Below are 27453 nucleotides of genomic sequence, written 5' to 3' on the forward strand. Positions count from 1 at the left end.
GCTACTCTTAAGATTAACAAGCCATTTGACAGTCAGAGCCTTACAGGCACAGTGAGGCTTGACTTCCTGCTAAGGCCTTGGGGACACAGATTCGGTCACCCAGGGACAGGCTGCAAGTGAAGCCAGAGGGTTAAAGGGCTGTTTTTCTTTTGGGTTTTTTGTTTGTTTTTAATTGTGATCCACCAGAGGATGGAAAATTTTTGGCTTGGATGTCTGGGGCAATAAATTCTTATCTCTTTGAGAAAGAAAAGTAGTCTTAATAATGATAGTAAAACTTTTATGCTTCAATTTTATTGTAGTTGCAGAATAAGTACCAAAATCACATCAAGACTTCATATATTTTTTTAAGTGATGCTGGGTTTTTAAATCATTTTTTCCAATAGTCTGTTGTTTCTAATATGTATAATATTATGTTTACTTATGCTTTAATACCATTTATACCTTAGGGAGAGAAAAATTACTGGCATCCAGTGTGAAGTTGTAGTAAGAAAAGGTTGGGAGATATTTTCTGATCTAGGTAAACCTCTCTTGCCTTGAAGTCCCTATTCTTCCATCCCAGGTGTGTCTGTAACCTCAAGTCCCGCTCTCTCTTCATTATTCCTCTGTTCTGGCCATGCTGGCCGCCTCGCTGTGTCCCTGGAACCACTTTAGGGCCTTTGCACTTACTGTTATTTCTGTTTGGAGTATCCTTCCACTAGATACCTGCATGCTAGCTCCCTGACTTCCTTCATGCCATTCTCATAGAGAACTTCTCTTACTACCCTATCTAAAATCTCTCTCTCTCACACACACACCACATTTTAAGCACACAAACATTTTGTTTCCCCATTGTTTATTTTTTCTCTCTGGCATTTACTATCTAACTATATATATACTTCCCCCCCACCTTCCTCCAGTAGAATATAAGCTCATCTGGCATAAATTTTCATCTGTTTTTTATATTGCCTAGAATAATACCTGACAAGTACTATTTTTTGAATGAATAACTGTCTCCAAACGTGCATTTGTGTGACTGACAGTAAGTAGGTGTACATGGTAACATTTTTGTTTTAACCTGAACTGACTTTATTTTTGGGGGCTCCAAAATCACTGCAGATGGTGATTGTAGCCATGAAATTAAAAGACGCTTACTCCTTGGAAGGAAAGTTGTAACCAACCTAGACAGCATATTAAAAAGCAGAGACATTACTTTGTCAACAAAGGTCTGTCTAGTCAAGGCTATGGTTTTTCCAGTAGTCATGTATGGATGTGAGAATTGGACTTTAAAGAAAACTGAGCTCTGAAGAATTGATGCTTTTGAACTGTGGTTTTGGAGAAGACTCTTGAGAGTCCTTTGGATTGCAAGGAGATCCAACCAGTCCATCCTAAACGAGATCAGTCCTGGGTGTTCATTGGAAGGACTGATGTTGAAGCTGAAACTCCAATGCTTTGGCCACCTCATGCGAAGAGTTGACTCATTGGAAAAGACTCTGATGCTGGGAGGGGTTGGGGGCAGGAGAAGAAAGGGACAACAGAGGATGACATGGCTAGATGGCACCACCGACTCGATGGACATGAGTTTGAGTGAACTCCAGGAGTTGGTGATGGACAGGGAGGCCTGGCGTGCTACAGCTCATAGGGTTGCGAAGAGTCGGCCACGACTGAGCAACTGAACTGAACTGAACTGAACTGAGCTAAGAGGCAACTTGTCTTTTACTTTTCTAAACTGTCTCTGTTCTATTTTTCTAAACTTCCTCTGTTCTAATTAAGAGGGATGGGAAAGGATGGTACCTAAGGAGATAAGTATTGTTTCTTTTTCTGTTTCCTCTTTAGACAGTAGAGCTCGCTGTCAGTTAACTTGGTTCCTTTCTGTCTCAGTACCTGCCAGAAGGGGATAGGACAGGATGGTGTGGGAAGGGTCACATTAAACTAGTGGTCCCCTGGGGAAGATGAGAAAGTCCTGAAGATGGATGGTGGTGGTGTGTGCGTGCTCAGTCATGTCCAACTCTCTGCGACCCCCATGGACTGCAGCCTGCCAGGCTCTTCTGCCCATGGGATTTCCCAGGCAAGAATACTGGGGTTGGTTGCCATTTCCTCCTCCAGTGGATCTTCCTGACCCAGGGATCAAACCCCTGTCTCCTGCACTGGAAGGCAAATTCTTTACCACTGAGCCACCTGGGAAGCCCCGGATGGTGATGATGGTGGCAAAACAATGTGAAGTACTTAATGCCATAGCACTGTACACTTAAAAGTGGTTAAAATGGTAAATTTTGTGTTATATGTTTTTTACCATGGTTTAAAAAAAAAATTTAAGGGACTAGATCTGATAGACAGAGTGCCTGATGAACTATGGCCGGAGGTTCATGACATTGTACAGGAGACAGGGATCAAGACCATCCCCATGGGAAAGAAATGCAAAAAAGCAAAGTGGCCATCTGAGGAGGCCTTACAAATAGCTGTGAAAAGAAGAGAAGTGAAAAGCAAAGGAAACAAAGGAAAGATATAAGCATCTGAATGCAGAGTTCCAAAGAATAGCAAGGAGAGATAAGAAAGCCTTCCTCAGCGATCAATGCAAAGAAATAGAGGAAAACAACAGAATGGGAAAGACTAGGGATCTCTTCAAGAAAATTAGAGATACCAAGGGAACATTTCATTCAAAGATGGGCTCAATAAAGGACAGAAATGATATGGACCTAACAGAAGCAGAAGATATTAAGAAGAGGTGGCAAGAATACACAGAAGAACTGTACAAAAAAGAGATTCACGATCCAGATAATCATGATGGTGTGATCACTGACCTAGAGCCAGACATCCTGGAGTGTGAAGTCAAGTGGGCCTTAGAAAGCATCACTACAAACAAAGCTAGTGGAGATGATGGAATTCCAGTTGAGCTATTTCAAATCCTGAAAGATGATGCTGTGAAAGTGCTGCACTCAATATGCCAGCAAATTTGGAAAACTCAGCAGTGGCCACAGGACTGGAAAAGGTCAGTTTTCTTTCCAATCCCAAAGAAAGGCAATGCCAAAGAATGCTCAAACTACCGCACAATTGCCCTCATCTCACACGCTAGTAAAGTAATGCTCAAAATTCCCCAAGGCAGGCTTCAGCAATACGTGAACTGCAAACTTGCAGATGTTCAAGCTGGTTTTAGAAAAGGCAGAGGAACCAGAGATCAAATTGCCAACATCCGCTGCATCATGGAAAAAGCAAGAGAGTTCCAGAAAAACATCTTTTGTCTGCTTTATTGACTATGCCAAAGCCTTTGACTGTGTGGATCACAATAAACTGTGGAGAATTCTTCAAGAGATGGGAATACCAGACCACCTGACCTGCCTCTTGAGAAACCTATATGCAAGTCAGGAAGCAACAGTTAGAACTGGACATGGAACAACAGACTGTTTCCAAAGAGGAAAAGGAGTACATCAAGGCTGTATATTGTCACCCTGCTTATTTAACTTCTATCCAGAGTACATCATGAGAAATGCTGGGCTGGAAGAAGCACAAGCTGGAATCAAGATTGCCGGGAGAAATATCAATAACCTCAGATATGCAGATGATACCACTCTTATGGAAGAAATTGAAGAACTAAAAAGCCTCTTGATGAAAGAGGAGAGTGAAAATGTTGGCCTAAAACTCAACGTTCAGAAAACGAAGATCATGGCATGTGGTCCCATCACTTCATGGCAAATAGATAGGGAAACAGTGTCAGACTTTATTTTGGGGGGCTCCAAAATCACTGCAGATGATGATTGCAGCCATGAAATTAAAAGATGCTTACTCCTTAGAAGGAAAGTTATGACCAACCTAGATAGCATATTGAAAAGCAGAGACATTACTTTGCCAACAAAGGTCCGTCTAATCAAGGCTATGGTTTTTCCAGTGGTCACGTATGATGTAAGAGTTGGACTGTGAAGAAAGCTGAGCACCGAAGAATTGATGCTTTTGAACTGTGGTGTTGGAGAAGACTCTTGAGAGTCCCTTGGACTGCAAGGAGATCCAACCAGTCCATCCTAAAGGCTAAAGCTGAAACTCCAGTACTTTGGCCACCTGATGCGAAGAGTTGACTCATTGGAAAAGACTCTGATGCTGGGACGGATTAGGGGCAAGAGGAGAAGGGGACAACAGAGGATGAGATGGCTGGATGGCATCACCGACACGATGGACATGAGTTTGAGTGAACTCCGGGAGTTGGTGATGGACAGGGAGGCCTGGCGTGCTGTGATTCATGGGGTTGCAAAGAGTCGGACAGGACTGATCGACTGAACTGAACTGAAAAAAAAAAAATGCAAAACCCTGTAGTTATCAAAGTGCGGTTTCAAAGCAGCAGTAGAAGCTTCACCGAAGAGCTTGTTAAAAATGCAGATTCAACCCAAAACTGTTTCTAAAACTGGAGATAGGTGTGCTTATGATTGGCATTTTACCGAGCCATTTGGGTGGTTCTGATGCATCCTGAAGTTTGAGATCACAGCATTAAATATTTTGGTTTTAATCTTGAAAGCTATGAAGAACTTTAGAAGAGGTTCATGGAATTTATCCGTGCCCTGATAACAATTTAAAACTACCTTGGTCAGAAATTCTGACCATCTTAGGGATAAAATTGAAGTGCTCTGGAAATGTTTTGAAGATTAGTGTTTAAGGAAGCAAACTTAACGTTTAGAGTACCTGCCATGTTTCAAGCATCTTGCCAAATGCGCTTACGTGTATTTTCCATTTAAACTTGAAATCCAGCCTTGTTGAAGTAAATACTACATTATCTACATTTAAAATGTGGAAACAAACTAAGATCAATTATGATTTATCTACTTTTCTTACAGCGTACACGTGCTGTCACTAGGTGGCACTGGTAGTGTGGTTACTCAGACCCAGGCAAAGCTTTCTGGGACTGCTGCCTGGAAAACTGAAATAAATGAGGCCTCTTGTGAAAGAAATCAGACTGCAGGCAACCACAAATCTTGATACAAATAGAGGTTCCAGTTTAAGGTATGTTAGTGAATCTGACAATTCACTCTGAAAATAGGACCTCTGAAAATTCACCCCTATATAAAAGCAATGAAAATATGACCATAGTCTTAGAGTCAACTTTTTCAGAACTCTAGGGAATAACCAGAGGCTTGTGACAATCTGTGTAGCATTTGTCCAAGAAAATGACTCAGTCATGGTAAGAACAGCAAGGCCCATGGAATGTTAATTCCTGTCTCCTCTTGGCTTCACAGTAATACTTTGAAACCAATACCTTGAAATCATGTAGCTCTGAAAAATATAGCAGACACTGAAAAAGGCAGAATGGATTTGGAGCTCTGCAAATCCCTACCCCCAGAGGACTGTTACTGTTTGGTCTGTCTGTTCCGTGGAAACCCTCACTTAGCGGGCTTGCCTTTTTTTAAAAAAAAAACCTTACTCAGAGCTAATACAATGCAAACAGCTTCTTCCATACCCACCCCCATAGCATGCCCCCTAAATGCACACAGAGCCCTTCAGCAAAAGCTGGCAAACTTATTGGTGAAAGGCATTTAAGGAAGTTTTTGTCCAGTTATTAGTGGACAGCAAAGCTAACTCCCTCCTCCATCTTTTACCCCCTTCTCTCTCTGATTAATTCCTATCTAGCAGAATATTGAAGCAGAAGGTGATTCTTTGTTTTACACATTTAAAAGGATGAATTTTTAATGTGAAATTATGTATCAATAAAAGTATTCTTTTAAAAATCTTTACACAAATATAAACGTGTCCATGAGAAGTCCACAGTGATTTTTTTTTAAGATTGCTATGTTTAAAGATTTTCTTAATAGCAAGAGAAAGAAAAAGCAAGGTAATTATGATTCTCACCAACTTTGGGAGGTCCAGTCCTGTAACCACATTTTACTGCTCTTTCCTCTCTTTCCTCCCCTTACTGCTTCAAACTCTGAAGCTACAATGACACTCTGTTAGGCTTCTGGAACTTCAAAGGTATAGAGTGTTTATCCATTAACAAATAGCTTTTTAAAACTGCTTGAATTCTGTGAAGTTTTAAGCACAAAGCTGTGAGGCCTCATTCTTGTCACACTAAAGGCAAATCTTGGGTGGGTATCCCATTCTTTGTCACCCAGAGCATCATGGAGCATCAGGATCTTGATCAGATTTATTATTGCTGCCTTTCCAGCTTTCTTTTCTGTTTCGTTCTTCTGTAGTGCTCCCTTCCACATCCTAGGGCCCTAGGGCTCTTTTGTGATGATCCTTTGACTGAGGATCAGTCCTAGCCTCTTGTATGACTCCCCACCCCCATACTCAGAATTATCCCCTTTTACCCTCATCAGAACTGTTTCTGGCTGTCTCTGCTTTGAATTCTGATTAATTATTGATTAAAAATGTTCATGCTAACACTGAGGGTTATACTAACACTAATGATTCATAACAGAATCATTATTGTTATAAAACATGTGAGAAGTACTTTTATAAAACTTAAAGCCAATAAAATATATTGTAAATTCCTAATTTCCTAACCAGCAAAACATGCATATTTTAAGATAGCACTAAGTATAGTGCTTTAAATATAGTACATGTATCTTACATAGAGTAGGATATTAATTTTTTAAGTGAGTTAATTTTTATAAATGAAATATGTATTTTGCAGGCATTTTTCATTGTAAGATATCAAATTTCCTTTATCTGAAACATTTTTTTTCTCTTTTCTAGGAAGTTGTTTTAGGTCATGTGAAAGAGACGCTTTCTCATCTTTAAGGCTTACCAGAAACTCTGATTTGAAGAGAACAAATGGATTTTGCAGCAAACCCCAGGAAAGTCCAAAGCCTCCAGACCAACGTAAGTTTTTATTTGTCTTTCCAGTTATGGACTAGGCAGCTCCCAAAGACTAGAACAACCTGGAATCAAAAGGACCTAAGAGAGGTGGTCACAGGGGTCCCTATCATGTAGTTCAGGCCTCTCAAATTGTACGTAATATAGTTGTGCTTACATGTGGCAGTGATTTCTTCATTTTTCCCATTTGTCATTTTCATCTCTTACCTCAAGGATTTGACTAGAGCTTTCTGTAGATGATAGATGCACCAAAGTAAATATTAAGTTCAGTTCAGTTCAGTCGCTCAGTCGTGTCCAACTCTTTGCAACCCCATGAATTGTAGCACGCCAGGTCTTCCTGTCCGTCACCAACTCCCGGAGTTCACTCAAACTCATGTCCATCAAGTTGGTGATGCCATCCAGCCATCTCATCCTCTGTCGTCCCCTTCTCCTCTCGCCCCCAATCCCTCCCAGCATCAGAGTCTTTTCCAATGAGTCAGCTCTTCGCATGAGGTGGCCAAAGTATTGGAGTTTCAGCTTTAGCATCAGTCCTTCCAAAGAACACCCAGGACTGATCTCCTTCAGAATGGACTGGTTGGATCTCCTTGCAGTCCAAGGGACTCTCAAGAGTCTTCTCCAACACCACAGTTCAAAAGCATCAATTCTTTGGCGCTCAGCTTTCTTCACAGTCCAACTCTCACATCCATACATGACCACTGGAAAAACCATAGCCTTGACTAGATGGACCTTTGTTGGCAAAGTAATGTCTCTGCTTTTGAATATGCTATCTAGGTTGGTCATAACTTTCCTTCCAAGGAGTAAGCGTCTTTTAATTTCATGGCTGCAATCACCATCTGCAGTGATTTTGGAGCCCCCCAAAATAAAGTCTGATGCTGTTTCCACTGTTTCCCCATCTGTTTGCCATGAAGTGATGGGACCACAGGCCATGATCTTAGTTTTCTGAATGTTGAGCTTTAAGCCAACTTTTTCACTCTCCTCTTTCACTTTCATCAAGAGGCTTTTTAATTCTTCTTCACTTTCTTCCATAAGGGTGGTGTCGTCTGCATATCTGAGGTTATTGATATTTCTCCTAGCAATCTTGATTCCAGCTTGTGCTTCTTCCAGCCCAGCGTTTCTTGTGACGTACTCTGGATAGAAGTTAAATAAGCAGGGTGACAATATACAGCCTTGACGTACTCCTTTTCCTCTTTGGAACCAGTCTGTTGTTCCATGTCCAGTTCTAACTGTTGCTTCCTGACCTGCATACAGGTTTCTCAAGAGGCAGGTCAGGTGGTCTGGTATTCCCATCTCTTTCAGAATTTTCCACAGTTTATTGTGATCCACACAGTCAAAGGCTTTGGCATAGTCAGTAAAGCAGCAAGAGATGTTTTTCTGGAACTCTCTTGCTTTTTCCATGATCCAGCGGATGTTGGCAATTTGATCTCTGATTCCTCTGCGTTTTCTAAAACCAGCTTGAACATCTGGAAGTTCACGGTTTACATATTGCTGAAGCCTGGCTTGGAGAATTTTGAGCATTACTTTACTAGCGTGTGAGATGAGGGCAATTGTGCAGTAGTTTGAGCATTCTTTGGCATTTCTTTGGGATTGGATTGGTCAGCCTCAAAGATGAACCAAATCAAAAAATGACATTTGGGTATAATATACTTAGGGCTATGCACTGGCTTGTACGTTAACTTCAGCCATGTTTAGTCCTATCCCTAACTCCAAGTTCTGTCACTGTCAGCACTGGAAGGAAGAAGCATAATATTTAAACTGTATGGCCCCAGGAACTACTTGCTCATTGCTTCTTCATGGGAATTGCTTCTTCTGGGCCCTACACTAGGGCCAGATAGGTACTGGTGGGTGGAAAAGAACTGTTCTCAAAGAATATTTATTAAGAAGTTAAAAGTATTTATACCCCTTGACCTGGTATTTCACTTCTGGGGATCTATCCTAAGGAATAATCCCTTTATGTGGAAAAAGCTTTGATTGTAAAGCTGTTCCCATTTGTTTACATATATGTATATATATGTGTATCTCTATATATTTATACACACATGTAAAGGAAAATGAGAAATTAGTCTAAATGTTAAATAATCTGGGAATGATTAATTATACATTAGATCTACTTGATGAGTTGTGCAACTGTTGGAAATGGTGCTTATAAATACAACATACTGGCATGGAAAGTTTTTGTCATAATGTTAATGAACAAGACAGGGTACAAAATTTTATATTGTGTGTAAGCCCAAGAATGGTACATATAGAAATTACATATATGTACCTATGTATGGTGATAAGATTTAGGAAACATACCAAAATAAAGATAGTGCTCATACTATGAGAGGAGAATTAAGCATGGTTTTTATCTTTTTCTCTTTTTACATCTGTACTTTCTGAATTGTCTTTAATGAGCATGTAGTACATAAAGTAAAAATAAGCTATAGAGAAAATACCAAGTGCTAAAAGATTCAGTTCAGTTCAGTTCAGTTCAGTCGCTCAGTTGTGTCCGACTCTTTGCGACCCCATGAATGGCAGCACACCAGGCCTCACTGTCCATCACCAACTCCTGGAGTTCACTCAGACTCACGTCCATCAAGTCAGTGATGCCATCTAGCCATCTCATCCTCTGTCGTCCCCTTCTCCTCCTGCCCCCAATCCCTCCCAGCATCAGAGTCTTTTTCCAACGAATCAACTCTTCGCATGAGGTGGCCAAAATACTGGAGCCTCAGCCCCAGCATCATTCCTTCCGAAGAAATCCCAGGGCTGATTTCCTTCAGAATGGACTGGTTGGATCTCCTTGCAGTCCAAGGGACTCTCAAGAGTCTTCTCCCTTACAGCAATACTATTTCTGTACTTCTGAATGTCTTTGCTTGCCTTTGGTTCTTTATGGATTTTTTTTCCCTAGTGACTTTTCTGTTCCTCTTGCTGTTGGCTTCTGATTAAGTGAAAGGTGCAGCTTAAACAAAGGTGACGTAGTCAAGGAGATGGTCTGTCTGCAAGAGAGATGTCAGCAGTACATGAAAGTTAGATGAGATTATCTCCAAGGTCCTTTGTAACTCTGATATTCTGTGATCCCCTTTTTCTGCTTCTCGTCTTCAATGACTTCCCCTTCCTTTGAAAGACTCTTTTATAGTCTGTGGTTCTGCCTGTTTCAGCTGCTCCATTTTCCTCTGCTGCTTCTTTGTCCTTTCTGGGTCATGCACCAAAGCTCAGCCCCTGCTCTTCTGCGTCTGTCATCCTCACTGGCTCTTTCTTTGCACCAGTGGTTGTCTCCACTCCCAACTCATTAATGAAACTTACCCAGATGGCGTGAATTTAGACCCAGTAGATCTAAAATGGCATTAGTACTTTTTCCTCTCCTGACTGGTTGTTTTCAGTCGCCTTATTTTGGTTAACAATACTGCTTTTGTTTTAATCATCCAAGTTTGAGGTTCTTCATGAATCTGTCTTTATGTTAATCTCCAAATTCTTTCAGATTGACTTTTTGTCTCTCTTCCCACTGTTACCACTCTAGTTGAGACTATAACAACTCACCCTTGTATTGTAATAGCTTGTATTATAATCTCCTATTTGGTCTTGTCCACTCTGTCCTATCCTTTCTCTTTCCAGATTATGTGCAGATTAAACTAAGTACAATAGTTCATGAGTCAGGTCTAAAAGCCTTAGCCTGCCATTCAGGTTCTTTTATAATCTGATTTTACCTTACAGACTTAAAAATTCTACCTAAGTCAAACAGGCTCCCATGCTGTTCCCTTCTTAGTTCATCCTTCTCACCTTTGTATCTTTGTTCATGGTGTTCTGTCAGCTTTCAGTATAAGCTGGGGCTTATATTGGGAAAAAAACGCTTTTATTTCATCTCAGTCCTTAGAAAAGTTTTGAATTTCATTTAAGAAATAAATGAGCAACCTAAGAAATTCCATTCAAATAAAGCTCTAATTAACTTGAGATTTCTCAATAATTCTGTTTAGTGAATAGCTAAAAAGCACAAATAGCATTTTTCTGTTGCTAAATTTGGGAGTCAATCTCATATAAATCAGATATTTTCTCTTGTTTTTCTCAGACACTTACAGCCACAGAGTGCCATTGCATAAGCCTACGGATTGGGAGAAGAAGATTCTAATATGGTCAGGTCGCTTCAAAAAGGAAGATGAAATTCCAGAGACTGTCTCGTGAGTGCTGAATTTAGGGTTGTAAGCAGCTTTTATTTTTCAGTAATTTATTTTAAAGGAAAAGCAGTTCCTCTGAGTCTATTTAAAACCTTTCAGCCATATTTAAAAGTTTCCACTTTTCTAAACGTTTACTTCTTGACAAGTACCTGGAATAAAAACAGTGCTGGAAAATTAGTGCATTGTCGTTGCTCTTCTGTAGTGCCTAGTGAAGAGCTGTCAGTCACTCTGAAGTCAGCTGGTTTGATTTTCTCTCCTAGCTATAGAAAGTAACTAAATTAATTTCTCTTTTTGTATATTTTTTTTGTTAGCATGTAGAAATGCAACAGATTTCCGTATGTTAATTTTGGTCCTACAGCTTTATCCAGTTCACTGATGAACTCTAGTAGTTTTCCTGGTGGCATCCTTAGGATTTTCTGTGTATGGGTATCATGTCATCTGCAAACAATGACAGTTTTACTTCTTCCTTTCCAATTTGGATTCCTTTTATTTCTTTCTCTCCTTTGATTGCCATGGCTAGGACTTCCAAAACTGTATTGAATAAAAGTGGCAAGAGTGGGCATTCTTGTCTTTTTCCTGATCTTAGAGGGAATGCTTTCAGCTTTTCACTGTTTAGTGTAATGTTAGCTGTGGGCTTTTTTATATATGGCCTTTACTGTTTTGAGGTATGTTCTTTCTGTGCCCACTTTTTGGAGAGTTTTTACCATAACCAATATTACATTTTATCAAAAGCTTTTTCTGCATCTATTTAGATCATTGTATAGGTTTTGTTCTTCAGTTCGCTAATGTAGTGTATCATACTGATTGATTTGTGGGTGGTGAAAAATCCTTGCATCCCTGGGATAAATCCCATTTGATCATGGTGTATGGGCCTTTTAAGTTATTGTTGGATTTGGTTTTCTAGTATTTTGTTGAGGATTTTTGCATCTATGTTCATCAATGATACTGGTCTGTTATTTTTTTGGTGTTGTTGGTATCTTTGTCTGGTTTTGGTATCAGGGTGATGGTAGCCCATAGAATGAGTTAGGAAGTATCCCTTCCTGTGCAATTTTTTGGAATAGTTCCAGCAGGAGAGGTGTTAACTCTTCCCTAAATGTTTGCTACAACTCACCCACGGAGCTATCTGGTTCTAAACTTTTATTTGTTGGGAGTTTTAAAAATACAGTTCAATTTCAATACTAGTTATTGGTCTGTTAATATATTCTATTTCTTCCTGGTTCAGTCTTGGGAGATTGTACCTTTCTAAGAATTTGTCCATTTCTTCAAGGTTCCCATTTTATTTGCATATGGTTTTTCATAATAGTCTCTTGTGATCCTTTGTATTTTTGTGGTGTGGGCTGTAACTTCTCCCTTTTCATTTCTGATTTTATTGATTTAGGCCTTCTCACTTTTTCTTTTTCCCTAATGAGTCTGGCTAAAGGTTTATCAGTTTTGTTTATCTTTTCAAAAAACCAGCTTTTAGTTTCATTGATCTTTGCTGTTGTTTTTTTTTAGTCTTTGTTTAATTTATTTCTGCTCTGACGTTTATAATTTCTTTCCTTCTACTAACTTTTGGTTTTGTTTGTTCTTTCTCTAGTTGCTTTAGGTGTAAGGTTAATTTGTTTATTTGAGATTTTCTTATTTCCTGAGGCAAACTTATATTGTTTAAAAACTTCCCTCTTAGAACTGTTTTTGCTGCATCCCAGAGGTTTTGGATTGTTGTGGTTTTGTTTTCATTTGTCTCTAGGTTTTTTTATTTTCTGTTTGGTTTCTTCACTGATCCATTGGTTGTTTAGTAGCATATTGCTTAGCCTCCACGTGTCTGTGTTTTTTGCAGTTTATTCTTATAGTTGATTTTTAGTCTCATAGTGGTTGGAAAAGATGCTTGATATGATTTGAGTTTTCTTAAATTTACTGAAACTGGCTCTGTGACCCAGCATATGACCTGTCGTGGAGAATGTTCCATGTGCACTTGAAAAGATTGTATTCTCTCTTTCCGCCATCTTTCCGTGCCGCCAGAATGGTGCGTATGAATGTCCTGGCTGATGCTCTCAAGAGTATCAACAATGCCGAAAAGAGAGGCAAACGCCAGGTCCTTATTAGGCCGTGCTCCAAAGTCATCGTCAGGTTTCTAACAGTGATGATGAAGCATAGTTACATTGGCGAATTTGAAATCATTGATGATCACAGGGCTGGGAAAATTATTGTGAACCTCACAGGCAGGCTAAGTAAGTGTGGAGTGATCAGCCCTAGATTTGATGTGCAACTCAAAGATCTAGAAAAATGGCAGAATAACCTGCTCCCATCCCGTCAGTTTGGTTTCATTGTACTGACAACCTCAGCTGGCATCATGGACCATGAAGAAGCAAGACGAAAACATACAGGAGGGAAAATCCTTGGATTCTTTTTCTAGGGATGTAATACATACAAATAAAATGCCTCAGAGGACAAAAAAAAAAAAGAAAAGGAAAGATGGTATTCTGCTGCTTTCATATGGAATACTCTAAATGTATCAAGTAAGTCCATTTAGTCTAATGTGTTATCAAGGTCTGTGTTTCCTTATTGATTTTCTGTCTGGGTATAAATGGGATATTAAAGTCCCATACTAATATTGTCTTACTCTCAATTTCTCCTTTTATGTCAGTTAATTTTTACCTTACATATTGAGGAGCTCCTGTGTTGGGTGCAGATATATTTAAAATGGTTATGTTTTCTTGGATTGATCACTTGATCATTATACTGTCTCTCTTTTTCACTTGTAACAGTATTTTAAAGTCTATTTTGTCTGATTGATATGAGTATTGCTACTTTAGGTAGCAATACTCACATGCATGAAATACCTTTTTTCATCCTCTCACTTTCAGTCTGTATGTGTCCCTAGATCTGAAATGAGTCTCTTTAGGCAGCATATATATGGGTCTTGTTTTTCTTCCATTCAGTCTGTATTTTTTGGTTGGAGCATTTAGTTCATTTACATTTAACGTAATCATGTATATGTATATACTCACTGCTTTTTTGTCAATGTTTTGGATTTTTTATTGACATATATCTAATTTACAGTGTTTCAGGTATACAGCAGAGTTATTCAGTTATATATATATATATATACACACACATCTATTATTTTCCATTATAAGTTATTATAAGATATTGAATATAGTTCCTTATGATAGACAGACTGCCTGATGAACTATGTATGGAGGTTCGTGACATTGTACAGGAGATAGGGATCAAGACCATCCCCGTGGGAAAGAAATGCAAAAAAGCAAAATGGCTGGGGGAGGTCTTCCAAATAGCTGTGAAAAAAAGAGAAGTGAAAGGAAAGATATTCCCATTTGAATGCAGAGTTCCAAAGAATAGCAAGGAGAGATAAGAAAGCCTTCCTCAGCGATCAATGCAAAGAAATAGAGGAAAACAACAGAATGAGAAAGACTAGAGATCTCTTCAAGAAAATTAGAGATACCAAGGGAACATTTCATGCAAAAATGGCTCAATAAAGGACAGAAATGATATGGACCTAACAGAAGCAGAAGATATTAAGAAGAGGTGACAAGAATACACAGAAGAACTGTACAAAGAGCTTCATGACCCAGATAATCATGATGGTGTGATCACTCACCTAGAGCCAGACATCCTAGAATGTGAAGTCAAGTGGGCCTTCGAAAGTATCACTAGGAACAAAGCTAGTGGAGGTGATGGCATTCCAGTTGACCTATTTCAAATCCTGAAAGATGATGCTGTGAAAGTGCTGCACTCAATATGCCAGCAAATTTGGAAAACTCAGCAGTGGCCACAGGACTGGAAAAGGTCAGTTTTCTTTCCAGTCCCAAAGAAAGGCAATGCCAAAGAATGCTCAAACTACTGCACAATTGCCCTCATCTCACACGCTAGTAAAGTAATGCTCAAAATTCTCCAAGCCAGGCTTCAGCAGTACGTGAACTGCAAACTTGCAGATGTTCAAGCTGGTTTTAGAAAAGGCAGAGGAACCAGAGATCAAATTGCCAACATCCGCTGCATCATGGAAAAAGCAAGAGAGTTCCAGAAAAATATCTCTTTCTGCTTTATTGACTATGCCAAAGCCTTTGACTGTGTGGATCACAATAAACTGTGGAAAATTCTTCAAGAGATGGGAATATCAGACCACCTGACCTGCCTCTTGAGAAACCTGTATGCAGGTCAGGAAGCAACAGTTAGAACTGGACATGGAACAACAGACTGGTTCCAAAGAGGAAAAGGAGTACGTCAAGGCTGTATATTGTCACCCTGCTTATTTAACTTCTATCCAGAGTACATCATGAGAAATGCTGGGCTGGAAGAAGCACAAGCTGGAATCAAGATTGCTGGGAGAAATATCAATAACCTCAGATATGCAGATGACACCACCCTTATGGCAGCAAGTGAAGAACTAAAGAACCTCTTGATGAAAGTGAAAGAGGAGAGTGAAAAAGTTGGCTTAAAGCTCAACATTCAGAAAACTAAGATCATGGCCTGTGGTCCCATCACTTCATGGCAAATAGATGGGGAAACAGTGGAAACAGTGTCAGACTTTATTTTTGGGGGCTCCAAAATCACTGCAGATGGTGATTGCAGCCATGAAATTAAAAGACGCTTACTCCTTAGAAGAAAAGTTATGACCAACCTAGATAGCATATTCAAAAGCAGAGACATTACTTTGCCAACAAAGGTCCATCTAGCCAAGGCTATGGTTTTTCCAGTGGTCATGTATGGATGTGAGAGTTGGACTGTGAAGAAAGCTGAGCACCAAAGAATGGATGCTTTTGAACTGTGGTGTTGGAAAAGGCCCTTGAGAGTCCCTTGGACTGCAAGGAGGTCCAACCAGTCCATCCTAAAGGAGATCAGTCCTGGGTGTTCATTGGAAGGACTGATGCTGAGGCTGAAACTCAAATACTTTGGCCACCTCATGCAAAGAGTTGACTCATTGGAAAAGACCCTGATGCTGGGAGGGATTTGGGGCAGGAGGAGAAGGGGACGACAGAGGATGAGATGGCTGGATGGCATCACCAACTCCATGGATGTGAGTTTGAGTGAACTCCAGGAGTTGGTGATGGACAGGGAGGCCTGGCGTGCTGGGATTCATGGGGTTGCAAAGAGTCGGACACAACTGAGCAACTGAACTGAACTGAACTGATGCTCTACAACAAGCCTTTATTGTTTGTTTTTTATGTGTAGTATGGATTTGTTTTGTGGGTCTTTTTTTCTTTCTTCTTTTGTTCTAATCTCTTCTAATATGAGTATAATTAGTGTATTTTGTATTCCTTTTTCTTTGTTGTGTGTATATTTATTATAGAGTTTTGGTTTGCAGTTACCGTGAGGTTTTCATGTAACAGTCTGCGTATATATGTGATTGTTTTAAGGAGCTCATCTCTTAGTTTCAAATACATTTTAAAAAAACACCTGAGTTTGTACATTCCTCTCCTAATGACTACTGTTTTTGATCTCATGTGTGTGTATGTGTGCATGCTCAGTAGCTCAGTCATGTCTGACTCTTTGCAACCTCATGGACTGTAACCCAACAGGCTTTTCTGTCCTTGGAATTCTCCAGGCAAGAATACTGGAGTGGGTTTCCATTTCCTTCTCCAGGAGATCTTCCTGACCCAGGAATCAAACCCACGTCTCTTGCGTTTCCTGCGTGGCAGGTAGACTCTTTACATTGTGCCACCTGGGAAGCCCATATTTTACATCTGATTGTTTTGTGTATCCCTTAACTGCTTACTGTAGATACAGATGATCTTTACTACTTGTCTCTCTTAATCTCCCTACTATCTTTGTATATGTATAATTTCCTACCTTTACTAACTTTGTATGTGAATGATTTCCTAACTTTACCTTTGCCAGTGAGCTCTTTCATTCCATAATTTTCTTTTTCGTAACTGTGGCCTTTTCTTTTTTGCCTAGAGATGTTCGTTTAACATTTTTTGTTAAGGCCACTTTGGTGGTGCTGAATTCTCTTAGATTTTGCTTGTCTGTAAAGTTTTTGATTTCTTCATCAAGTCTGAATAAGAACCTTGCTGGGTAGACTATTCCTGGTTGTAGGCTTTTCTCTTTCATTCCTTTAAATATTTCGTGTCACTTCCATCTGGCCTGCAGAGTCTACTAGAAAATCAGCTGATAGCCTTGTGGGAATGTCATTCTATGTAATTTGTTACTTTTCTCTTGCTGCTCTTAGTATTCTCTGTTTATCTTTAATTTTTGTCATTTTGATTTTTGATTACAGTATTCTTGTTGTGTTCCTCTTTGGGTTAATCCTGTATGAGATTCTGTGCTTCCTGGACTTGGATGACTTTCATTTCTCAGGATAGTAAAGTTTTCAGCTATTATCTCTTCAATTATTTCTGAAATACTTTCTTGCTCTTCTCCTTCTGGGACCCCTATAATGTGAATTTAATGGGCTTGATGTTGACCCAGAGGTCTCTTAAACTGTCCTTATTTCTTTTCATTTTTTTCTGCTCAGTGGCAGTGGTTTTCACTATTCTGTCTCCCAGCTCAGTGATCCATTTTTCTGTATCATTTAGTCTACTGTTGATTCCTTCTACTGTAATTTGCATTTCAGCTACTGTATTTTTCACATCTGGTTATTCTTTGTGTTTTCTCGTTTAAAAACTTCGAACTTCTCGTTCTGTGCACCCATTCTTCTTCCAAGTTCTTTGCTCATCTTTATGATCATTACTCTGAGGTCTTTCTCATGTAGGTAGGCTATCTCCACTTAGTTCATCTTCTAGGGTTTTATCTTATTCCTTCTCCTAGAACATATTCCTCTGCTGCCTCTTTTTATCTGAGTCACCAATTGTATTTGTATGTACATGATTGCAGATCCCTGGGGAGCCCTGGCACTAGTGGTGGCCCACTGCTGGCCAGTGATAGGGTCCTGATGAATATGAGCCTGTTGCCCACCCAGAGGCAGGTGAAGCAGATCCTGGGATTAGTACCAGACTACTGGTAGGCAGAGCTGATTCCTGGAGTCTGGCTACACAACCCAGGAGCCCCAGAGTTCATTTCAGACCTGGGAATCATTCCAAGTTGAGAACCACTGCTCTTGCCTCATGGTTTGCATCTTGGCCAAAAGAGATTCTAAGAAATAGTTGCAGTCTCCCCATGGGACATCATCCTCTTCAGAGACAGGTACTTGGAACAAAGCTCCTGGACATTCATTCTCTTCCAGTAAGGAATTGTTCTGGAGCCTTCTGGCTTCTGAATCAAGTCATGATTGAAGAAGTTCTGGGTTCATTCAGGGTATCTTTTTCTAGGAAGATAAGTAGGTTTTGCTTTCTGTTTACAACAACTTTAACAGCGCCCTTCTCTTTTTGCCTGTCAAATTAAATAACACATTATATTCACTAGAATCATTTCAGCAGGAGAGCCTTGGTCCTTCTTAGCTCAAGTGACAGTTGTATTCTTCTGGGAGAGCATGCTGGAAATAAGTATGACTTCAAATTCTTATCTCTACTGTAATTTCTTCGTGCATATCCCAGCAGAAATCAGGCTGGTATGTACTTATGGCTCTAATAGGTGCTTTATACACTTTACTAAGGAAAACCTGCTATAGTCTGACTTGTAGGTGGTCTCAGGACACCATCAAGCCCAAAGCACGATCTCACGAGTCACCCTAGCAGTCTCTTCTCTGGGCCTGGGCCACCGTTTATCCTTGTGCTGGTAATTCTGAACAGGCACTGCTTAACATACTGGTTCTTATTGCTCCCTGTAGAATGGAGGGCAACCTTGTGGCCTTATTTAAATGCATTTTATTTTTTTATGTCCCCTCAAATGGAAAGTACATCACTTTTCCTGAGGATTACAACACTTCAGTTGGAAATACCAGTTCACATAAAACATTTGTCAACTTGAGTAGTTGTGGTTGGTGGGATCTCAGATGCTCTTAATAGAGCAATTCAGTGTTCTTAGCAGTTGTCCCTGGTTCCTCCCACCCTGCAGGCCCACCTTCAGTGCCTAGAGGACTCCATCCACATTGCTCCCTCACTGGATCCAAGCTCTTACATCAGTGTATATATGCTTTCAGGGTTCTTCTCCTACCATCTGCAACACCCTGGACCCTGTGCCTCCTTCCATGCATTTTTGAAGTACTTTCCTCTCTCTAGTTTCAAAAGTAATATAAGGAGGGAAAAAAAGTTAGCACTCAAATTCATTCATCTAGATATAATCACTCCCTACATACTACTGAGTAGGCTAGTTCTCTATCCTGAGCCCATTAGGACTCCACATACCCTGCCCTGATGCTCATCAAACACTCAGGTAGTAGAACTGGGACCCACTGCCTACCTGCAGAATCACCAAGATGAAGCAGCCTTCTGTTTAGATTCTTCCCTGTTAGGCCGTTTAGCTTTCACATAAGAATGGTAATCCAACCCAAAACTTTCTGTCAAGGTACATAGGTCTGTATTCAGCAGACCAGTTATAGGAGGCACTTGACAAAGAGCACAATCTCAAGTTCATTGTCACTCAGTTTTACCAAAACATTAGTTAAAAGATAAATGTTACGGGAGCATTGCCTAAAGGATCTTTCTGCTGTGCCAGGTATCCTGAAATCTCTTCCTGGTTCAAGGCAGAGAGCAAAAGCTGGGTATAAAGAGCACATTGTTTACCTCTCCCGTGTTTGTTTTCTTTCTGAATTGTGCTTTGTGTTGAACCTTATGAAGCTCATTGCAGTGTGGCTCAGATGGTAAAAAAAATCCACCTGCAATGCAGGAGACCTGGGTTTGATCCCTGGGTTGGGAAGATTCCCTGGAGGAGGGCATGGCAGCCCACTCCAGTATTCTTGCCTGGAGAATCCCCATGGACAGAGGAGCCTGGCGGGCTACAGTCCATGGGGTCTCAGAGAGTCAGAAACGACTGAGTGACTAAGCACAGCACAGCACATTGTCAGGATATTATTCAGAATGTCATTATATCATATAGTATTTTCTTAAGAACCTCAAGGAGAAATAGATACTGGTTCATTTTAGCACTGGCTGCTAAAGTGAATCTACAGAGCCAAAACTGGGCCCACCATGGCAAGTGTAGATTACCATGTCTTGCCCTTTTTTGGCTTTTTTTCTTTATTTTGCCTTGTTCCAGGCTCGATTTTTCATCTTCATACTTTTTTTCCCCTTATTTTTCCTACTTTAAATTTGTGCAGTCTTACTGTGTTTTTTTTTTAAAGTTCAAGTATAGCTGATTTAAGTGTGGTGTTTTAGTTTACAGCAAAGTGATTCAGTTATACATAATACATACTTTTTCAGATTATTTTCTATTATGTTACAAGAGATTGAATATAGTTCCCTATGCTACATAGTAGATCCTTGTTGTTTATCTAATATATGTGTGTATCTGTTAATCCCAAACTGAATTTATCCCTCCCCCTCCATTCTCTTTGGTAACCATAAGATTATTTCCTGTGTCTGTGAATCTATTTCTGTTTTGTAAGTAAGTTCATTTCATATTTTATATTCCACAGCTAAGTGATACCATACGATATTTGTCTTCCTCTGTCTGACTTCACTTAGTATGATAACCTCTAGGTCCATTCATGTTACTCCAAATGGCAACTTCCATTATCTTTTTCAGCTGTGTAATATTCCATTTTATGTGTGTGCGTGTGTGTCTATGTATGTGTATAGGTGTGTGTGTGACTGTGTCATCCATGTCTTGGCTGTTGTAAATGCTGCCGTGAACACTGGGGTGCATGTATCTTTTAGAGTTTTTGTCTCTTCTGGATATATGCTTAGGAGTGAGATTGCCAGATCATATAGTAACTTTATTTTTGGTTTTTAAAGGACCCTCTATATGGTTCTCCCTAGTGGCTGTATCAGTTTTCATTCCCACCAACAGTGCATGAGGGCTTCCTGTTTCTCTGCATCCTTGCCAACATTTGTTACTTGTGGTCTTTTTGATGTCAGCCATGCTGACAGGCTTGAAGTGATACCTCATTGTGGTTTTCTTGATGATTCTTGATGTGTTTTTCTGTGCCTGATGGTTTCTTTTAGAAGTTTCTACTTAGGTCTTCTGCCCATATTTGATTGGTTGGTTTTTAAGATATTGAGCTGTATGTGCTGTTTGTATATTTGGGAAAGTAAGCCTTTGTTGATCACATCAGTTGTGAATATTTTCTCCCATTCTGTGGGTGTTTTTTTTTTTTTTTTTTTTTTCTGTTTTGTGTGTGGTTTCCTTTACTGTGCAAAAGCTTATAAATTTAATTCAGTCCAATTTGTTTTTGCTTTTCTTTCTTTTGCCTTGGGAGACTGACCTAAGAAGACATTGGTAAGATTTATGTCAAAGAATATTTTGCCTGTGTTCTCTTCTAGGGGTTTTATGGTGTCATGTCTTATATTTAGGTCTTTAAGCCATTTTGAGTTTGTTTATTTTTGTGTATGGTGTGAGGGCGTGTTTTGACTTCACTGATGTACATAAGGCTGTCTAGCTTTCCCAAACCACTTACTGAATAGACTTTTCTCCATTGTATATTCTTGCCTTCTTTGTCCAAGATTAATTGATTATAGGTGTGTGGGTTTGTATGTTCTGTTCCACAGATTTGCATGTCTGTTTTTGTGCCAATACCATGCTGTTTTGATTACTGTAGCTTTGTAGTATTGTCTGAAGTCTGGGTGTGTTATGCCCCTAGCTTTGTTCTTTCTCTTCAGGATTGCTTTGGCAATTCTGGGTCTTTTGTGGCTCTATATAAATTTTAGGATTATTTGTTCTAATTCTGTGAAAAATAGCATGCATAGTTTGATAGGAATCACATTAAATCTGTAGACTGCTTTGGGTAGTATGACCATTTTAACAGTATTAATTCTTCCAATCCAAGACTGCACTATGATAAATAGAAGTGGTGAGTCAAATGTCCTTGACTTGTTCTAGAATTTAGTGGGAAGACTTTTAGCTGTTCACTGTTGAGTATTTGGTTGACTATGGATTTGTCATAAATGCTTTTATTAAGCATTTTTATTATTTTTAAAAATTTCCTCTGTACCTACTTTGGTGAGAGTTTTTTAACATGAATTAATACTGAATTTTATCAAATGCTTTTTCTATATCTGTTGAAATGATCACATGGTTTTTGTCTTTCGTTAACGTGGTGTATCACATTGATTTGCATATGTTGAACCATCCTTGTGACCCTGGATGAATCCGACTTGATCATGGTGTGTGATCCTTTTTATGTGTTGTTGGATCCAGTTTCCTAATATTTTGTTGAGTATTTTTACACCTATAGTTATCAAAGATATTGGCCTGTAGTTTTCTTTTTATATGTCTGATTCTGGTATGAGGGTGATGGTGGCTTCATGGGATGACTTTGGGAGCGTACCCCCTCTTTAATGTTTTGGAGTAATTTGAGAGAGATCATTGTGAGTTCTGTGTTTGGTAGAATTCTCCAGTGAAGCCATCTGGTCCTGGACTTTTGTTTGAAGAGAGTTTTGTTTTATTAGTACTACATATTCTATTTCAATTCCAGTGATCAGTATGTTCAGATTAGTTATTTCTGCTTGATTCATTTTTGGGCTATATGTTTCTAGGAACTTGTCTATTTCTTCTAGGTTATCCAGTTTGTTGGCATATATTGTTTAAAGTATACTCTTAATGGTTGGGTGTTTTTTTTTTTTTTTTTGGTATTTCTGTGGCACTGGTTATTATTTATCCTTTTATTTCTTATTTTCTTATTTGGATCCTTTCTCTTGTTTACCCTAGCCAGAAGTTTTTTGATTTTTTTTTAATCCTTTCAAAAAATGAGCTCTTGGTTTTAATGATTTTTTTCAATGTCTTTCTTAAACTCTATTTTATTTCCTTGCTGATCTTTACTTTCTTCTGCTATGGTTTTGTTTGTTCTTCATATTCTAGTTCTTTTAGGTGGTTGGTTAGGCTGTTTGAGATTTTTCTTGGTTTTGGGTGGTTTTTTTTTTCAGTTTTCATAAAAGTGTGTTTTATTGTTGGCAGATAGCACCTCTAACAGTTAAATGCATTGAAGTAATGTATGGGCTTCCCAGGTGGTGCTGGTGGTAAAGAACCCATATGCCAGTGCAGGAGACGCAAGAGACATGGGTTTGATCCCTGGGTTGCAAGGATCCTTTGAAGGAGGGCATGCAACCTACTCTATATTCTTGCCTGGAGAATCCCACGGACAGAGGAGCCTGGTGGGCTGTAGTCCATAGGGTCACAAAGAGTTGGACATGACTGAAGAGACTTAGCATAGCATAGCAGTGTATAGGTGACTGCACAACTGCAGCATTGGTAACTAGATAGATAACCCTTTCAACTAGAAACCAACTAATAAGTAACTATCTAAATATTTAAAATACAGCTCTTATTTAGATCATCCTTTGTTTTGATCACCTTGGGTATATGGGGCTCCTGTTGGTCACACTGCAAATATATTAAAGTCAGATCTTCTGAAACCCGTTTCTGGAGGTTTCTCTCATCCTCCAGCTCCAGAACAAGCCCAGGTTTGTGACCTCCAGCATTATACTCTTCCCATCTACCAGAGCAGACAATGGAGGCTTCATACCAGGCCTCAAAGTCTGAGTGTAGCCTATTCCAATTAAACTATAGTTGTTGACTTTTGCATAAACTGAAGCAATAGGATCCAACTGATATTTAGCTGCAGTGCCAAAGCTAGTGCAGCTGGTTCCTGATGTCCAAGCAAGGTTTATTAAACTGTGAAGATCTTCATATACTTTTGGATAAATTGATCCTCTAAATTCTTTCCCATCATTGGCATAGTATGTAGCTGGAAGTCCTCAGTCCCACTATCTTCATCTCCAGCCCTTTATCATGATTTATATAAAAATATAAAGTGAATTGTGAAAATGCTCCATCTTCCACAAAGATCTCGTAGGTCTTTGGGGGAGACTTCCCCAAAGTCCTACAAGATCTTTGGGTCTCACCTCCTTTTTTTATATTTATGGGCACCACTCCACTCCTGATTTGTGGGACACAGAAGTTTATATCCTCTGGCAACTCAGAAACTTTAACTCTCTCTCATGATCTCACTGCATTGCTAGGTTTGAGATGCTCGATGCTGCAAAGAACAAGGTCCGGGTGAAGATCAGCTATGTAATGATTGCCTTGACAGTGGCAGGATGCGTATTGATGGTTATAGAGGGCAAGAAGGTAAGAGTGGACCTCCCCTCTATCTTTATGTATTTTCCACAAAAGACCTAGAGGAAACCAGGGGTTAACTCTTTATTGTCTGTGATGAGGAAGTCACTTCCTATACAGGAAATGATAAGAAACAAAATAAAATATGGTAGGACCACACCTGAGATTATCATGCCTGGAGGTAAATAGCAAATCCTAACTTTGGCATGCTGAAGAACTAAAATAGTTAGAAGGGTTTAGTTGCCACAGGTGTCATAAGGAATGTGAAACAAGATGTGTGACACTGGCATATATACTGATATCTCCTTGTATGTCTGTAAAGCACTCACAGTGCATGGACTTACTGATCCTCACTCTGCCTTAGTCTTGGTAAGTGTTCTTAGCACTGTTCTCTACTTGGATGTTCCAACTAGGCCATCTGTCTAAGCTCCTAAGCAGTACACAGGCATTCAGGTCCACAAATCCAGTCATTATTAATAACTGTCTTACCGTCTTCCAGGTACCTTGTTGTTGTCTCAGTTAAATCTTACAACAATGCTGCAAGGTAGATACTATTATTAGGACGTCATTTATAAATGAGGAAACATAGCATAGAAAGCTTAGTAACTTACCCAAGTTCACACACATCTCCCTAATAGCAGAGCCACAGTTTGAATCTTGACCTAATTGAGGTGACAGGAAAAGTATTCCCACTTACTGAGTGCTCACGGGTATTGTTAAACTTGGGCTTAGTGGTTAAGAATCCCCCTGCCAGTGAAGGAGATCCGGGTTCGATCCCTGGGCTGGGATGATCCCCTGGAGTTGGAAACGGCAACCCACTCCAGGATTCTTGCCTGGAGAATCCCATGGACAGAGGAGCCTGGCAGGCTATAGTCCATCGGGTTGCACAGAGTCTGACACAACTGAGGCATCTGAGCACAGCACATTGTTCAGCTTACTAATCACCACAGTAATCGTGAGAACCTAAGAGGTCAGTTCTCTTATCCATGTTTTGTAAAAGAAGAACCAAAACTTAGAGACGTTACTTTTTCCAATGTCACTCACATAGCTAGTAAGTGGTAAGACAAAAAGGTAGAGCCAAGTGTGCCGACAAATATCTTGTGATTAAAATACAGATATTTTTCTATGCAGCAGTACTGGCCAAGCCATTATTTAAATCCCATGTCTAATTCTATATATCACAGCTTCCACATGGAAAGAAATGTCTTATATCTATTGTCAAGAATCTACAAAGGTTCTGCAAACCCAGTGATAACTGACTTCCTTATGCGCAGAGTCCAGAGTAAAAGTGAACTTCTGATTCGCTTGAGAGTCTTGGAATAGAAAATACCAACCATTCAGGCTGATGTTATGACAGCATGAAGGGCAAGTGTGGAGGCCTGGGTGAAGTTCTTTTGACAACTGTGTTCCTACCCTACTTCAGTATTTTTTCCTGCCTCCCTCTTTGACTTTTCATGCTCTCAGACTGAACCTACAGAAGCATATAAAACAGGATATAGGGATTCTAAGAATTCTGAGAAATCTGCATTGCTTTTGTCTACTTGATGCTAGCTGAGTTTAAATATTCCAGAAACAGATCACTCCCTGGGATCCCCCCAGCCTCATGAAAGGGTATGCACTGTATAAAGAGCTCCTCTCCTGTCCTATACCAAAAATATTATTTCTCTTTTATGGAACTGTCCGTTTCTGAAAAGTTGGTAAATGCTACTGTAATGACTAACTTCTGAACTTACTGTGATTTAGAAGAGAGAAATTAGCCCTTGTGTTTTGTCCTCTTCATCATCTAACCATTCTGATTCTGCACCCCTCTCCATACTTAATTCTGAAGAAAACCACCACCTTATAGGGTGCTGGTTTCACTCATTTGATATGAAAATTTGAAACTAGACTGTTTATGTAAGCTTCAGAGATTAAACAAGTCAGAGGGAGGGAAGCAAGGGAAGAAGGTTGCATCTCCTCCACTGCTCTTCACTCTCAGAGGATGGAGTGCCAAGGTAGACACTGCTGGGAGTCATCAAGGGTAGTACTTGGTGAAATCTGGGATCCCCAAAGCTGAATGTTTGTGGTAAAAGGAATACGGAACTAGAAGGGTGTGAAAGTATACACATGAGTTGGGGATGGAGAAATGGTAGCAACAAAGAAAAGTGAGAGGAGGAAGAAAGGGGGTAGAAATGCAAAGAAAAAGGTGTTTAATGCTAAAGAGAGGAAAAGAGAAAGACAAGGGAATATATTATAAAGGGAGAAGAGAGGCTAGAAGATTTAAAGAGAGAGGCCAGAAAGGAAGAGAAGGCAGAGGTGTGGCATTTCTCTTGTGCGTGAATGGATGGACTGCCATACTGGGAGCATTAGAGGAGGCAGAAGGCACATGGAGAGGGCTGCTGTGCCTGGCGCACAAGCAGTGAACCATTCCACCATGCCTGTACTTGCCACGTCAGGTAATGACATCCTCCCCGAACCGGCATAAATAATCACTTGTTCACATTTGTTTCACTTTAGGCTGCCAGAAGAAATGAGACTTTAACAAGCTTGAACCTAGAAAAGAAAGCTCGTCTGAGAGAAGAAGCTGCTATGAAGGCCAAAACAGAGTAGCAGATATATCGTTGGTTGGATTTTGAAGACCTAGAAATAATGCTGCAGCAATAGGCCTTACTAAAAAGAATGTGGTATATGAGCTTCCCTATTTCCACTCTAGAGCTACAAATAAATTTTCTTAAAGAAATGACTTGTCTATATTTTACAACTTTCAGTTCAGTTCAGTTGCTCAGTCATGTCCGACTCTTTGCGACCCCATGAACCGCAGCATGCCAGGCCTCCCTGTCCATCACCAACTCCTGGAGTTCACCCAAACTCATGTCCATTGAGTCGGTGATGCCATCTAACCATCTCATCCTCTGTTGTCCCCTTCTCCTCCTGCCTTCAGTCTTTCCCAACATCAGGGTCCTTTCAAATGAGTCAGCTCTTCACATCAGGTGGCCAAAATACTGGAGTTTCAGCTTCAGCATCAGTCCTTCCAATGAACACCCAGGACTGATTTCCTTTAGGATAGACTGGTTGGATCTCCTTGCAGTCCAAGGGACTCTCAAGAGTCTTCTCCAACACTACAGTTTGATCTAGGTTAAATGCAGCCTGCTTTTTTCAAGAAAATGAAAGAATGAAAAATGAGATGACTTATTTGAACTTTATTATTAACTCTTCTTTATAGTCAGGTCCCATATCCTACTTTAATTCCCATTACCAAAGTGACATCTCCCCAGCAGCCAGATGGTTTGTGTGTCCTTATTTCTGGAGAGGTTAGGAGGGACAGCTGAGTACACTGCCTGGGGGCACGCTGCCCGAGTGCACGCCGAAGAGCTAACCTCCCCGAATGCCCTGGTGCTTCTCAAGAGCTCTGGGAAGCAGCCAGACCACACTCTGCCTTTGTCAGGTGTTCTGGTAAACAGAGGCTTTTAGG

At 40.0% G+C, this 27453-nt stretch overlaps 1 protein-coding gene and 1 pseudogene across 2 annotated transcripts in view; both read left to right on the top strand.

Moving 5' to 3' along the window:
• The window catches only part of FAM162A (family with sequence similarity 162 member A), a 40730-nt gene extending 14006 nt beyond the window's left edge, over nucleotides 1-26724 (top strand). Inside the window, exons 2-5 of the mRNA XM_027534317.1 lie at nucleotides 6649-6774; nucleotides 10811-10919; nucleotides 23906-24014; nucleotides 26499-26724. Of these exons, the coding sequence (XP_027390118.1) occupies nucleotides 6649-6774; nucleotides 10811-10919; nucleotides 23906-24014; nucleotides 26499-26591 (437 nt within the window). The 3' untranslated portion in view covers nucleotides 26592-26724. The remainder of the gene's footprint in view (nucleotides 1-6648; nucleotides 6775-10810; nucleotides 10920-23905; nucleotides 24015-26498) is intronic.
• On the top strand, nucleotides 12891-13343 carry LOC113887308 (annotated as a pseudogene). The gene has a single exon (XR_003509707.1). The product of XR_003509707.1 is annotated as a 40S ribosomal protein S15a pseudogene (transcript).
• Nucleotides 26725-27453: the final 729 nt, after the last annotated feature.

The sequence above is a fragment of the Bos indicus x Bos taurus genome, chromosome 1 (assembly GCF_003369695.1).
Source record: "Bos indicus x Bos taurus breed Angus x Brahman F1 hybrid chromosome 1, Bos_hybrid_MaternalHap_v2.0, whole genome shotgun sequence".
NCBI classification, from domain to species: domain Eukaryota; kingdom Metazoa; phylum Chordata; class Mammalia; order Artiodactyla; family Bovidae; genus Bos; species Bos indicus x Bos taurus.